The 15,199-nt window shown below is 47.2% G+C and overlaps 1 protein-coding gene across 10 annotated transcripts in view; it reads left to right on the top strand.

Annotated features, from left to right (window-relative positions):
• Positions 1-13,532, top strand: part of LOC123762802 (synergin gamma) — a 156,460-nt gene extending 142,928 nt beyond the window's left edge. For all 10 annotated transcript variants that reach the window (XM_069332217.1, XM_069332212.1, XM_069332218.1 and 7 more), the window contains 3 exons: positions 1,262-1,418; positions 9,838-9,983; positions 10,112-13,532. In XM_069332217.1, the coding sequence (XP_069188318.1) occupies positions 1,262-1,418; positions 9,838-9,983; positions 10,112-10,294 (486 nt within the window). In that variant the 3' untranslated portion in view covers positions 10,295-13,532. The remainder of the gene's footprint in view (positions 1-1,261; positions 1,419-9,837; positions 9,984-10,111) is intronic.
• Positions 13,533-15,199: the final 1,667 nt, after the last annotated feature.

Raw genomic sequence — 15,199 nt, forward strand, 5'->3', positions numbered from 1 at the left:
GAGAGAGAGAGAGAGAGAGAGAGAGAGAGAGAGAGAGAGAGAAGCGAGAGAGAGAAGAGAGAGAGAGAGAGAGAGAGAGAGAGAGAAGCGAGAGAGAGAGAGAGAGAGAGAGAAGCGAGAGAGAGAGAGAGAGAGAGAGGAAGCGAGAGAGAGAGAGAGAGAGAAGCGAGAGAGAGAGAGAGAGAGAAGCGAGAGAGAGAGAGAGAGAAGCGAGAGAGAGAGAGAGGGCGAAGAGAGAGAGAGAAGCGAGAGAGAGAGAGAAGCGAGAGAGAGAGAGAGAAGCGAGAGAGAGAGAGAGAAGCGAGAGAGAGAGAGAGAAGCGCGAGAGAGAGAGAGAGAGAGAAGCGAGAGAGAGAGAGAGAGAGAGAGAAGCGAGAGAGAGAAGGGAGAGAGAGAAGCGAGAGAGAGAGAGAGAAGCGAGAGAGAGAGAGAGAGAGAAGCGAGAGAGAGAGAGAGAGAGAGAAGCGAGAGAGAGAGAGAGAGAAGCGAGAGAGAGAGAGAGAGAGAGAGAAGCGAGAGAGAGAGAGAGAGAAGCGAGAGAGAGAGAGAGAGAGAAGCGAGAGAGAGAGAGAGAGAGAGAGAGAAGCGAGAGAGAGAGAGAGAGAGAGAGAGAGAAGCGAGAGAGAGAGAGAAGCGAGAGAGAGAAGCGAGAGAGAGAGAGAGAGAGAGAAGCGAGAGAGAGAGAGAGAGAAGAGAGAGAGAGAGAGAGAGAGAAGCGAGAGAGAGAGAGAGAGAAGCGAGAGAGAGAGAGAGAGAAGCGAGAGAGAGAGAGAAGCGAGAGAGAAAGTGAGAGAGAGAGAGAGAGAAAGTGAGAGAGAGAGAGAGAAAGTGAGAGAGAAGCGAGAAGTAAGAGAGAGACAGAGAGAGAAGCGAGTGAGAAGCGAGTGAGAAGCGAGAGAGAAGCGAGAGAGAAGCGAGAGAGAAGCGAGAGAGAAGCGAGAGAGAAGCGAGAGAGAAGCAAGCGAGAAGCGAGAAGCAGCAGCTGCAGCAGCAGCTCCGTAACAGCTGTCTAACTCCCAGGCACCTATTTTCTGTTAGGTAACAGGGGCATCAGGTTGAAAGAAACTTTGCCCATTTGCTTCTGCTTGGTCCAGGAATTGCACCCGGGCTACAGAATTAAGAGTCCTGCACGCTGTCCTCTCAGCTACCAGACTCTAATAGACAGTATAATAGGTCAGTGTATGATAGCTTTAGGGAACCTCCAGGGCTCACCCAGAAATGGCTGTTTCATTACCCTCAACACTAGTTTTTTACCTTTCAGAATACTCATGACGAAGCTCACACTGGGTCATGGCAGCGGTGTCTAGAGTGCAGTGTGCAACTCCTGAAGCAGGCTTGTGACACACTCTCCAGTCTTACTCAAGCAAAGCTCAAAGCTCAAGTTTTTGCAACTAGTCAAATGCAAGAGTATTTAGCCAGTGAGTGTTAAATTATGTTTTTCATTGATAGGCTTGATGATGATGATGATGATGATTTCTGGGGGGAGCCCCTACGGCTCCCCGGAGCTGTCCATGGCTGATATGGATACCCTAACTATTTTGCATCAGTCGATGTGGGTGGAGTTCTAGGCCTATCGGGGACCACGAGCCAGAACCTGGCCCCCTCAGAGAGGCACGGGGAGCAATGGCCCATAGAAATGCACATGTGATTTGGAGCATTCTATATCTGCCATCAACCAGGACAGGCACCCAGAAAGGTAAGCGCCACAAAACAAACCCCTATTCTGGTTAACAACAAAAATCGACAAACGAGTGGACAGAACTCCCCGGGAAAACGAACTAACAAGCATGACGTCACACGAGCCGCGCCGCATGTCTGCACAGCTCCCCCCTCCTCAGGAGGGGAAAGGGGGAGCCCCAGACCCCCGCGCCGGCGATCCCCGCCCCAGTTCCTCGGCTGATGGGATAATGCACAGTCGTGTGGATCCAGCTCCGCTCCAGTGCTGTGACTTGTTTGCAGTGCTGCTCTTACGGTGGTCGTGTGAGCTGGGAGTAGTATTCTCAGGTACTTGGGCTGCATGTGCTTAGGGTCACCTTCCCTGAGTGCCCTGTAAGTACCGCCCTTGGGGCTTGGGGTTGCCTTCCACAAGTCACCTTGGGTCTACCTCTGTTGGCTTTTCACTGCTTGGCGTTTGGCCGCCCCGAGTGTTTGGGGATTTTACTCCCTTGTTTACCTTGGGGTAAGTGGTAGTTATAGCACTGGTGGGGCGCAGGGTACTGCGTAGCTAGTTTTCACCTATGACAGCGGCCGGCTCTGTTCCCTCTGGGTACGTTGTCCACTTGTATGGTTTTTCTTTTATATTTGTTTTTGCCTGGTAGGGGGTCTGCCTTGTGTCCCCCCCCCCCTTATATTAGGTTCGTTTGTGTGGTGGCACCCCGTGCTTCGCCCTCACGGGTGGACACGTCCCGTGGGTTCAGCTTTAGCAGTTTGCTTGGTAGTTTGGGGCGCCGGTTAGCAGTGGTAAGCCTGGGATAACCCTTAGCAGACCCAGTCTAGGGGCCCTGGGATACCCCCCAGGGGCTCACGGGTCCGATAGTGGAGACCCTTGCGTCCCCTCTCGCTTTGTGCGAGTTGAGGGTTGCTCTGTCCCTTTGTCTCAGGGTGACTCCCCTTGTTTTTGCCTCCGTCATGCTGCCTGTTGGGTCGGTGACACATTCGACCCCGAGTCCTGCGAGCTTTGTTGCTTGTTCGTGACTCCATTCACCCAGTCTGCTGATGAATTCCCGTGGGTTCAGGCAGCTCGCGCGTTGCAGGGTAGGATGTTGCAACGCGCTCTGGTTTGTCGCTTCCCCGGACGCGCCGATGCTGCCCCGCTTGTGTCGGGACCCAGACTTGGGGGTTTTGGTCGCTTTGGCCTTGGTTCTTCCACGCCCCCCCTTGTTTTTTTTCCCTCCTGCTTCCGGCCTCTACGCATCTGCAGGCTTCGGGGTCGGGGCGGGGTTAGAGGTTCTGAGACTTGGGCAGTTTCGGGGGTTGCCCCGTCCGGGGTAGCTGCGGAGGCATTCGAGTCTGTTCCTCTGGCTGATGCTCCAGGGTCTGATCAGTGGGCCCCTTCTCTTCCAGCTCTCTCGGCTGCCCCGGCTTTTTCTTGTGGGGCCGGGGCTTTGGAGGTCGACTCGGCCCCGGGGCCTGGTGTAGAGGCTCCTGGGGTTGGGGAGGAGCGGCCTTAGGGGCTTTGGGCTCCATTGCGCCCCGCCTGGATTTCCGTCCTTCTGAGCGGGGCTTACTGCTGCGAGGAGTGGGGTTTTCTTTTCCCCCTCTGCGTACGATTTGGGCTTGGGTTCTGCTCCTCCCCGGGTTCAGTTCCGTGTCCCTGTGGTTTCTTCGGTTCCGTCTTCCGGAGGTTTTCGCCTAACCGCATCTCTTCGCCTGCAGTGCGGTTGGCCTTTGCGGCTTACCTCCTGCGTGTCCCGTTCCTTATGCGGGTTCCTTGTACGAAGCTTGTACGAGGCCCTGGGGGTGCCTGTTCGGTGGTAACGTTTTCCTGTGTCGAGGGTGTTTTGTGCTCGCCTCCTTGTGCTTGCAGGATTGGGTTCTGGCTCTTTGGTTCCGCCTCTCCCCTGTCGTTTGCCTGTCGAGCGGATTCTGTGCTTCATGGGCGCTCTCGTCTCTGCTCTTGGGGCTGTGTATGGGTCAGCCCAAGTTGGGCTGCCTAATGTGTTCCTTCGATTGCCTGTTTCACTGCACACATTTCTTCTACCGTCCCTGTGGTTCAGTTGGGTGCTCGGTTTCCGCCTGTGTCCCCTTGTGTGCCATTCATGTACGATTTATCTATCTTCTGTCGCTTCCTCGGGGAGTGTGGTGACGTTTTGCTGCGGTTTTGGTACTGCAGCTGTGTGTCGGGGTTGGTTGTGACATTATGTTCGGCCCTTCCGTGCTCCCTCTGGGGCCCTCCTTCCTTGCCAGTCTTGCGGTGCCGGGCCTGGTTTTTCCATGTTCCTTGGATTCTCTGTCTTGTCCTCGCCTCATTGTGCTGGCTGGGGATGAGCTTGGGGTCTTCATCTCGCCCCTCGCCCCTCGCCTATCCTCCGGTTTCGGTTCAAGTTCCAGAGCCTAGTGGGCTCCCTTCCCTAGTGTTTTTCCTGGCTGCCCCGGGGTTTTCTTGACGCTGGGGCTTTGAGGGGACAGCTCGGCCCCGGGGCCTGCAGGGTGGGTTCCCAGGGCTGGGGTGGGGCTAACGTGAGGGTCCTCAGGCCCCGTTGGTCCCCGCCGGGGTATTTTTACCCCTCTGGGCGGGGCTTGCGGTTTTGTGGTGTAGGGTTTTTTCCGTTCCCCCCTCTCCGCACGTGCTTTGTGGGCGTCGGCCCCTCCCTGGGCTCGGTTTCCTTGTCCATTGTGCCCGTTGTTTTCCGTCCTGTCGGTGGGTGCTTTTCTACGGTCTTCGCCCCTTTTTTCCGGGATGGGCCTTCTCCATCATGTCCCCCTCTTCTTGGGGTTTCTGCATGACTTTTGGTCTCGGGTGCGACGGGGTTTTTGTGCCTTCGTCCTTTGGGCTTGCTTCTTTTTGTTCTCGAAGGTTTGGGACGGTTTTGCTACTTCCCTCCGGTCCTTTCTAGGGCTTGTGGGTCCTATTCCCGGCAGCTTCTGGGTGTCTGGCCTTCTTGTTCTTTTATGCATATCTCTTCTCTTTGCGCTGTCTCGGCGCTACTCGTTTTGCAGGGGCGATTTTGCTCCTCTTAATGAGTCTTTTCGCTCCTGCCCTTCTGCGGGATGTTGGTGCGGGGAGGCTCCTTATGCGGGTTCCTTCCCTGTCGGCTGCACTTGTGGCAGTGGACTTGCACGCTTGTGGCATTTTGGTATTGGTCCTGTGTTTTCTTTTCCCTCCTGGGGCTGTCATAGGATTGGCTTGTGGAGGGTATAGAGGCGCTTGGGGCCGTTCCTGGGTCTGGCACCTTGGTTTCTGCTGCTAGCTTTTGGTATCGATGTTCCTTCTGCGCCGTTTCGCAGGCTGTCTCGTGCGTTGTTTCACCTCCGGCCTGCTTATGCACTGCCTGTGCAGTCCTGGTCTTTGGACAGGGTGCTCTCCTGTTTTTCTTCTCCATGGTGGTTGTGGCTCCTTGGGGTCAGGTTTGCTTTGCCTCGGCTCTCTCTTTATGTTGGCATTGGCCTCTGGGGGTCGTGTGGCAGAGCTTCATGCTCTTCTCAGGTGCAGTGGTTTTTGGCTCCTATGGTCGTGGTCATAGGTTTCTTCGTCTGCGGCCGTTCTCCCTTTTTCTGGTGAATGATGTGCCTGCTGCTTTCCGGAGGGGTCCTTGGGTTGTTGTCTCGACTTCGTGTTAAGGAGTGGTTCACCGACCGCCTCCCAAGTATGTCCCCTTGTTTTCTTAGGTAGTCTTTGGTGAAGTAGCTCCGGGGAGCCGTGGGGGCTTCCCCCAGAAAAAAAGCGTTGAAAGTAATGAAACGCCATTTTCTGGGTGAGTCCCGGAGGCTCCCCCGGCACCCTCCCGCCCTTCGGTCGGCATTTTTTTCACGGTTTTGATATCCAGCCTCAGAACTGGGGCAGAGATTGCCGGCGCAGGGGTCTGGGGCTCCCCCTTCCCCCTCCCGGGGAGGGGGGGAGCTGCGCAGACATGCGGCGCGGCTTGTGTGACGTCATGCTTGTTACAGTAGTTCATTTTCCTGGGGGAGTTCTGTCCACTCGTTTGTCGATTTTTGTTGTTAACCAGAATAGGGGTTTGTTTTGTGGCGCTTACCTTTCTGGGTGCCTGTCCCGGTCGATGGCAGATATAGAATGCTCCAAATCACATGTGCATTTCTATGGGCCATTGCTCCCCGTGCCTCTCTGAGGGGGCCAGGTTCTGGCTCGTGGTCCCCGGTAGGCCTAGAACTCCACCCACATCGTCTGATGCAAAATAGTTAGGGTATCCATATCAGCCTGGATAGCTCCGGGGGAGCCTCTGGGACTCGCCCAGAAAATGGCGTTTCATTACATTCAACGCTGGTTTTTTTGGGCTTATAGAAGGCTGTGTGGTATATATATTTTTATGGGCAGTGATGTAAAGAACTGGTGGTTGTATTTATTTTTAACATGAGTGTGCATTGTGAATAAATTCACAAGTCCATGGTATAGAAATTATATCCTAAAACCTAAATACTGTATATTTTGACCATTTGGTCCTCTTGCATGAATAACCGACTGACTGACTGACTGACCGATAAAGGCACATGCACATGCAATGGCATTAATAATGGATATACAAATGCCATTATGTTTTTTACAAATAATTGTCATGAACTCTGCAAGCATCACAATTATACTATAAGAATAAAATAAGCCCAATTTATAAAGTGAATGAATGGGCATATTCATTGATAGCATTCAGAAATGTATAATGCAAAAATAATGTATAATGCTAGCTCTCAGCGAGCGAACACCAGCCAGCAGAGGTGAAGGGAGAATGGTAAACAATTGGAGGAAACAACTTCACACTATAGAAAAATCATAACACTATATGGTGTATCATATCTTGAGATGATTTCGGGGCTTTATTGTCCCCGCGGCCCGGTTTTTGATCAGGCCTCCACCCCCAGGAAGCAGCCCGTGATGGCTGACTAACACCCAGGTACCTATTTTACTGCTAGGTAACAGGGGCATAGGGTGAAAGAAACTCTGCCCAGTGTTTCTCGCCGGCGCCCGGGATCGAACCCGGGACCACAGGATCACAAGTCCAGCGTGCTGTCCGCTCGGCCGACCGGCTCCACTGTATGTACTGTATGTTAGATGTAAACTTGAATATGCAGCTTGTGTATGGTTCCTCTTTATTAAAATATGTACAGTATATGAAATACAGAAATACACAACTATAATAATTCCATTTAAGAAATAATATTTATTAGAAAATAGGAAAGATTTTAAATAACAGTAGCCTATTGTACTGAAAGATCCAAAAGAAGAAGGGACCGTATTGAGTTACTGCCAAAACCACTGGAAATTGTAAAAACATTTATCATATATATAAGAGCCCACCATGAACTTGGCTCTATTCTATTACCTGCATATCTATCCACTCAAATATTGATATTAAATTACTTGTTTTACCAAATTACATAGCAAGTTAAATTGTCAGGTTGCAATGCATACAAACAATCTATGAAATGAGCAAGGCAGTGTGCTAGTAAAGTCTGGCAGTTATAACCCCATTTGCTTCATAGTGACTTCTGCATTGAGGGACTCGGTCAGTTTTATGCTGCTGGGCATCTAGAATGACTGAATGACTGACTGACCGACCTGACCTGACCTGACCTGACCTGATCTGACCTGACCTGACCTGACTGGACCGGACCTGCCCTGACTGGACCTGACCGGACCGGACTGACTGACTGACTGACACACACAGACACACAGACACAAACAGACACACAGACACAAGAATGAGGGAAGGAGATGTACCGTCAGTACTGGATCTAGTATTCACCAGGAAAGAAGAAGAGATTTTTGACATCCAGTACCTTCCTCCTTTGGGAAAGAGTGATCACGTCCTGTTAGACATTAAATATGCTTTAAGATATCATCTAGAAGAAAATGGGGACATTGAAACAGTTGATAAACTCGATTTAAGGAGAGGCAACTATGGGGAACTTCGAAATTTTTTTAATGAGTGTAATTGGACAGAATTGTTGCTAGGCAGGGAAGTAAATGAAATGTATGCCAAATTTTTAAAACTATACGAGGAAGGCACACAAACATTCATACCAAAACAGAGATGCAGGGCCAGAAAACAGGATTGGTTCGACAGAAATTGTGAGAGGGTCAGAGACCAAAAGACACAAAAATGGAATCAGTATAGGAAGAGGCCAAACCCCCAAACATACCAGCGATACAAAGATGCGAGAAACAACTATACAGCAGTAAGGAGAGAGGCAGAAAGAAATTTTGAAAAGGGATAGCGGATAAATGTAGAACTGAACTGGGCCTATTCTACAAGTTCATAAGCAACAAATTGCAGGTAAAGGATAATATCCAGAGGTTGAAAATGGGAAACAGATTCATGGAAAATGAAAAGGAAATGTGTGAAACATTAAATGAAAAGTTCCAAAGTGTGTTTGTACAAAATGAAGTCTTCAGAGAACCAGACACAATAAGAATTCCAGAGAACAACATAGAGCGGATAGAGGTGTCTAGAGATGAAGTGGAAAATATGCTAAAGGAGCTCGGTAAGAACAAAGCAGCTGGTCCAGATGGCGTTTCACCATGGGTTCTGAGAGAATGTGCATCTGAGCTCAGCATTCCACTTCACTTGATCTTTCAGGCATCCCTGTGTACAGGAATCGTAGCAGACATGTGGAAACAGGCTAACATAGTTCCAATCTACAAAAGTGGCAGCAGGGAAGACCCCTCAGTTATAGACCTGTATCATTGACAAGTGTAATAGTGAAAGTATTGGAAAAACTAATCAAAACTAAATGGGTAGAACACCTGGAGAGAAATGATATATATCAGACAGACAGTATGGTTTTTGATCTGGAAGATCCTCTGTAACGAACTTACTCAGTTTTTATGATCGAGCCACAGAGATTTTACAGGAAAGAGATGGTTGGGTTGACTGCATCTATCTGGACCTAAAAAAGGCTTTCAACAGAGTTCCCCATAAGAGGTTGTTCTGGAAACTGGAACATATTGGAGGGGTGACAGGTAAGCTACTAACATAGATGAAAAATTTCCTAACTGTTAGAGGCATATTTAATGCCTCTAACAGGTTAGAGGCATTAAATATGCCAAAACTAGAAAATAGAAGAAAATGAGGCGATATGATCACTACATACGAAATAGTAACAAGAATCGATAACATTGACAAGGAAGATTTCCTGAGACCTGGAACTTTGAGATCAAGAGGTCATAGATTTAAACTAACTAAACAAAGCAGCCAAAGAAATATAAGAAAATTCACTTTCGCAAACTGAGTGGTAGACGGTTAGAACAAGTTACGTAAGCAGGTAAGGGGAGCCGGTCGGCCAAGCGGACAGCACACTGGACTTGTGATCCTGTGGTCCCGGGTTCGACCCCGGGCGCCGGCGAGAAACAATGGGCAGAGTTTCTTTCACCCTATGCCCCTGTTACCTAGCAGTAAAATAAGTACCTGGGTGTTCGTCAGCTGTCACAGGCTGCTTCCTGGGGGTGGAGGCCTGGTTGAGGACCGGGCTGCGGGGACACTAAAGCCCCGAAATCATCTCAAGATAACCTCAAGGTGGTAGAGGCCAAAACCATCAGTACTTTCAAAGCATTATACGACAAAGAGTGCTGGGAAGACGGGACACCATGAGCGTAGCTCTCATCCTATAACTACACTTAGGTAATTACCTATTGATTGAAGGTTGAGAGGCGGGACCAAAGAGCCGAAGCTCAACTCCCCGCAAGCACAACTAGGTGAGTTTACTCAAGAGGGGACCCGGTCGGCCGAGCGGACAGCACGCTGGACTGTGATCCTGTGGTCCGGGTTCGATCCCGGGCGCCGGCGAGAAACAATGGGCAGAGTTTCTTTCACCCTATGCCCCTGTAACCTAGCAGTAAATAGGTACCTAGGTGTTAGTCAGCTGTCACGGGCTGCTTCTTGGGGTGGAGGCCTGGTCGAGGACCGGGCCGCAGGGACACTAAAGCCCCGAAATCATCTCAAGATAACCTCAAGAAGGTCATAACAAATAGAAGAAATTAGAGACCATTAAAGCCTGAATTTATACTAGTTAGAAACTTGATGTAAATGATTTAAGATTGATCATATTAGGCTAATCCATATTAATGTATCAATAGGAAATTAACCTCTAAACCCCGTCCCTCTCAAGCACTGCTTGGCATGTACTGTACATACATGTTTATGCATTGATTTTCTCTTTTCAAATTAGATTTACAAGAAGTTTGGCATGTTTGTAAACGTATCTCGGCATCTAGTCAGCAAGTAACTACCAGTGCCAAAGTAGACGAGTTACTAAGTGAAGCCAAGGCTCTGTGGGACGAGATATCAACTTCAACAGACAACAACATTACTAAGGTGAGCTGCTGTGATCAAAGGGGGTATGAAAATTTAAGTTAGTGAAATGAATTACATGTCTTAAAAAAAAATATTGGCCACTTATGTTTTGGTTAAGTGTTATATCTATGTCTTTTTATCTCCTGTAGGTTGATGAATCTCAGGAAGGAGATAACCAGATGGGTGAGAATGAGGTGTGTGGGGTTTGCCTTGCAGGAGGGGGCAGCAAACTCACATATGGGGGGCACTCCTATCACCCTTCATGTGCCAACCTCTGGCTCAACTGTGTAGACCTCCTCTTGCCGTCTTTAACTCCTGTCACTTTGCTTTGATTATAAAAACGATTAATAGGTTACAAGAAACGCCCAGTTACAAGACTGTTACGATTACTGTTACATTACAAGAAACTGCCCGAAACGCTTTGCGTAATAGTGGCTTTAGGCATTGTATGTACTAGCTCTATCTATAAATCCATCAACTTTTGTATCTTACCTTGTATGTATGTACTTTACCTGAATAAATATTTGTATTTGTATTTGTAAGAGTTATATCTGGATTGGATATCAAAGGTTTTGAAAATATTTGTCCTGAAGCAATTAGTATTGGCTTGGTTGTATAATATTTTGTAATATGTACTGTAGTGACAGACTTCAGTGGTGTATTATTGTAAATCTTATGAATGAGAATTTCTGAATTGCATTAATTATTCAAAATAATATATAAATTGTGTTTGTCTGCTATTATATATCTTCCAGTTGATAGGTGAACAGATACAAACTAACACATTGATTTTGTCTATTTATATGTTGTTTGCTGTTGTTTTAGATTCAGCTGCTGGAAACAAAAGTTCCAAGTAGTACGGGCTATGGTGAGCCCGTAGTGGACTTATTATATGTATATACAGTGGAACCTCGATTAACGAGTTTTTCCAGTAACGAGCAAGCCACTCGCAGCAAATTTGTCTCTATTGACGAGCTCGCCTCTTAACAAGCAAAACCACATGGTGCTTCCTAGCATCTCGCGGGTTCTCGCAAATTCTCGGACGCCTCCGACGCCAGTGTTGTTGTTGTATCGCACACGACAAGCATCCCTCTGGATTTATTTGAGCTTTTCTTTGGGTTTTTAGTGGTTTTGCGACTACAATTTGTAACACACGATGTCTCCAAAGAATCTGCTTGCTAAAGATAGTGTTGTCAAGAGGAAGAAAGACACAATTACTGTGGATTTGAAGAAGGAAATTATAGCAAAGCATGAGTGTGGTGTCTGTGTGACTGATCTCACATGGGAGTATGGCAGGTCCTCATCAACAATTTACACCATTAGTAAGGGAATGAGGAGGTAAGGGAGGATGTTGTCTCTTCCACTGAGATCAGGGAAGTGTTGGGAATGTTTGAAAAGGTGAACGCATTCTTGGAAAAGCTGCCCTGATAAAGCAGTGACAACCCGGTGTGTGAAAAAAATGTTTGAAGTGTGAAAATGTTTAATTAATTTATCACTTTGTGATAACACTTTATGAAAGTGTTATCACTTTCGCAGGTATATGTCGCTTGAACGTGACACACTTTTTTCTCTTGAATGCACCCAAACACCGCGCTCAAGCGTCATTTGAGCAAATATTTCTATAAAATCCAATTCTTATCCGATCGTCTTGGGGATTGTATACATGTTTGCCATGAAATTTCCGTTTTCTTTAATAACCACATTGCCTATTTGAGAAAACGGCATTGTATTGTATCTTCGTGGTAAGACTATTATATTGTTGACACAATGAGTGTAATCAACGTAGTTTTTTATTTGGTGCTGGTCTAACGCATCCTTGTGTGACATTTGAAATGAAATTTGGGTGAAATTCCCAAGAAGAGAGAGTCCGCCTGACTCAGAGGTGGATTCTCCTTCCACACCATAACCCCTCTCCTCCTTCCCACCTCCCCATCGTCTCCCTCCAGCCAGCAACTACTCTTCATAAGGTAAAGTAAATATTAAAACACTACAACAAAACATTTATATTTACATGTGCAGTATTTACATAAAAAAAGTCATACAAGTATGGATGTTTTTGGGAGTGGAACGGATTAAATTTATTTCCTTTATTTTAAATGGGGAAATTTGTTTCTTAAGACGAGTTTTCCAGGTAACGAGCTCGGTGCCGGAACGGATTAAACTCGTTAATAGAGGTTCCACTGTATTTGTTTGTGCACAGTTATATACCATACTTCAGTCCATCCTCCTGTGTTGGTAGTACTTATAGTGATGATGAAGACCAGAGTACATATACACAAGCTCAACGCAATTAGAAAGTACAAATTGGACGTATTGAATTTTTACAAATTTAGACAAACTAAAATAACCTTCCTAGGCCTAATACTCACTATACGAGTCCTAATATAGTACGTGTGTGTGCTATACTAGGCCTATGAATATTTGTTTGTTTTTTAGCTTCATTTTTGTCGGACTCTATAAAATAAACAGTACAAAATTCTTCTATCAGCAGGCGATGAGTCACAATAACGTGGCTGAAGTATGTTGACCAGACCACACACTAGAAGTTGAAGGGACGACGACGTTTCGGTCCGTCCTGGACCATTCTCAAGTCGATTAATTCTCGAGTCAATCGACTTGAGAATGGTCCAGGACGGACCGAAACGTCGTCGTCCTTTTCTTCTATCAGATTGCTTATTATGTCAATGTTTGTACTGTGGTGCACATAGTTAGAAAACAGTACTATCTAAACAGGAGGATGGGTTGCATATTTATATACATTATTAACTAGACAATATTTATTCTTGCTGGCTGACTTTTAACTGTTGAGAAAATCTGTAGGAGTCTGGATGAGGGTTGGAAGCTATGTGGTGGGTGTTGCCACACACACGCCCTAGTCAACTATGCCACGACATGGTCAGGAGGATTGCAACCTGGGGTACTACTGCTTCCTCTAGAATTCCTGAAGGTGCAGTAGTACCTCAGATGGCAGTCCTTTTGACCATGTCATGGCATAGTTGTTTAGAGCATGTGCCTGGGAACACCCAGTGCACGGGTTCGAACCCTCATCACGGCTCCTACGGAGTTTCTCATTGATGCATCACGATAGTGTTATTCCTCTGTGTATTTACCTCTTCCTTTGATACACCTTCAGGTTATTGACAATCGTTATTGACTATATTTTGATGTCTATGAGTCTGGAAAATAATGTTTATTTTAGACAATGCCAAAAATATAAAGAAAATAATTAATGTATCATATGCATATTTTTTAATATAAATTCCTGGCTGTTTATGAGCAAAGATTCTAAAAACATTATATTGGTCAGATTGCATGAAGACAGAGATGCTATGCAATTGTTCATGATCACAGTCAATGAGACAACATTAAAAAACACAAATCATTACATAACCTGAGGTATATCTTCTCGATCCCATTTAATGAGAAAACAAATTTCCAAACTACAATAAAACCTCATTTTAATGAATTCACTACAGTTTATTATTATTGTTTACAGGTTTATTGCTTCAATGACTGTTCAACTGACATATTTGAGTGTACTTAATGAGTGCATTAAATGCATTTGTAATTTGTACTGTATATTTGACATCCTATGTGGTATTTAGCACCTTCTAAATATTTACCAACACTGATGGTGCTACATAGTCTCCCTGGCTTGTCTTTTGATAATTACTTGTACTGTACTGTATGTGGATCTTCCCATCTGGGGGTGTCCATGGGTGAAGTTTATCCAGGGAACTTATCACCAAACACACCTTTTACTCCTCAAAAAAATACTCTTAATTACTCTCAACTCCCTTTTTTTTCACATATTGTTCCCCCATTAACATTCCAAGATACTGGTCATTTGCCTTTATCATGTGAACCCTTTATTTCACACTTGTACACACTTCTCATTTAACAAGTCTCCAGCATGCTACTGTCATGCCCATACCACCTAAGCTATGTGCTTCACCCACTCGACCCCCCTCCATGGTGTCGCTTTGTGGTGAGGGGCTCACGTACACCTCCCTGGGACCGGTGAGGGTTGCCTTTGCCCCCTCTCCTGCCCCTCTTTGGGTATTGTACATGGAAAAGGGCACTACCGTAGGGTCCTAGTGAGTCACAGGACCACCCACTGGAGGGGCTGCCCTAAGTGGATGGTTAGGGGTGTCCAGGCTGGGGCAAAAGGGAGAATGGGGTCTTTGCACCAGTGTGGGAGAATGGACGAAGCAGTAGGACTTCCCTGTTAAAAAGGGGGAGCACCGCTGGGGACGATGCACAACTTCACTGGCCTGCACTTGGCCTCCCTGGCTGCCCTGGTAGGTGGTATCCCTTGGTTCCAGGCCTCAGACTTTTTGAATTGATGCTGTATGGAAACTGAACCGACCTCTCTTACCCAGGCTCGTGGGGTGGGCGACCTGGCCCCCGTGTCAGTCTGTGATGGAAGACCGGGCTCTGTAACCCCCGTTACATTGGGGCCCAGACCAAACTACTCCTTTGACCCTCCCGACTACCTTCCTCTGTGGTACGGTTGAACCCCAAACCAGTGGTGACCACCTCATCACCTTGTGCGGGTACTTCTCTCATTGTGACAACTACGCCTTTTACCCCCCCCCCCTCCCTCACTGGGGGTGCTCGGCGTTGCCGCCACGACCCCTCCCACCCGTGATAAATGCACTAGCACGATTCCTTTCAGTGCTAATACGTTCCACACCTTGTTTGGTCCTGCTACATGGACTAAATACTTTCTCAACCATCTGGATTCTACACTTCCTCCATAAACACCTCGTTGATTCGGTGGAGACCTCTGTTACAGTACTTTTAACCCCACCCGTTTTGGTACACATGTCATTACTGCTCCTCAGGATACAGTTGCCCGCTTAGTCGCATTGTCTAGCATTGGAAGAGACCACTGTTAGGGCCTCCAAAAATGCCCAGTTGAATGCCAGTATTGGCACTGTTATCCTCCTGCACCATGTTGCAACTGGTGTTAGGGACCTGAAAGACTGCCACGAGAATATTAAACATATCCTTGAAGCCCAAGGCCGTTCTGTTCTCCAGGTTGATACTTTCAACTGGAAAGTGCTGGAAATTTGGGCATGGTACCCTCAAATGCACTTGTGCAGTGTGTCTATGCCCCATGTGTGGGGAATTGGGTCTCTCTGAAACGTAGTGCTCTTCATCCCGAGTTCACTGCCTCAGTTACGGTGATGCCCACCCTACCTTCTCCCATACGTGTATACACTACAAATTTG

The sequence above is a fragment of the Procambarus clarkii genome, chromosome 27, assembly GCF_040958095.1.
Source record: "Procambarus clarkii isolate CNS0578487 chromosome 27, FALCON_Pclarkii_2.0, whole genome shotgun sequence".
NCBI lineage: Eukaryota > Metazoa > Arthropoda > Malacostraca > Decapoda > Cambaridae > Procambarus > Procambarus clarkii.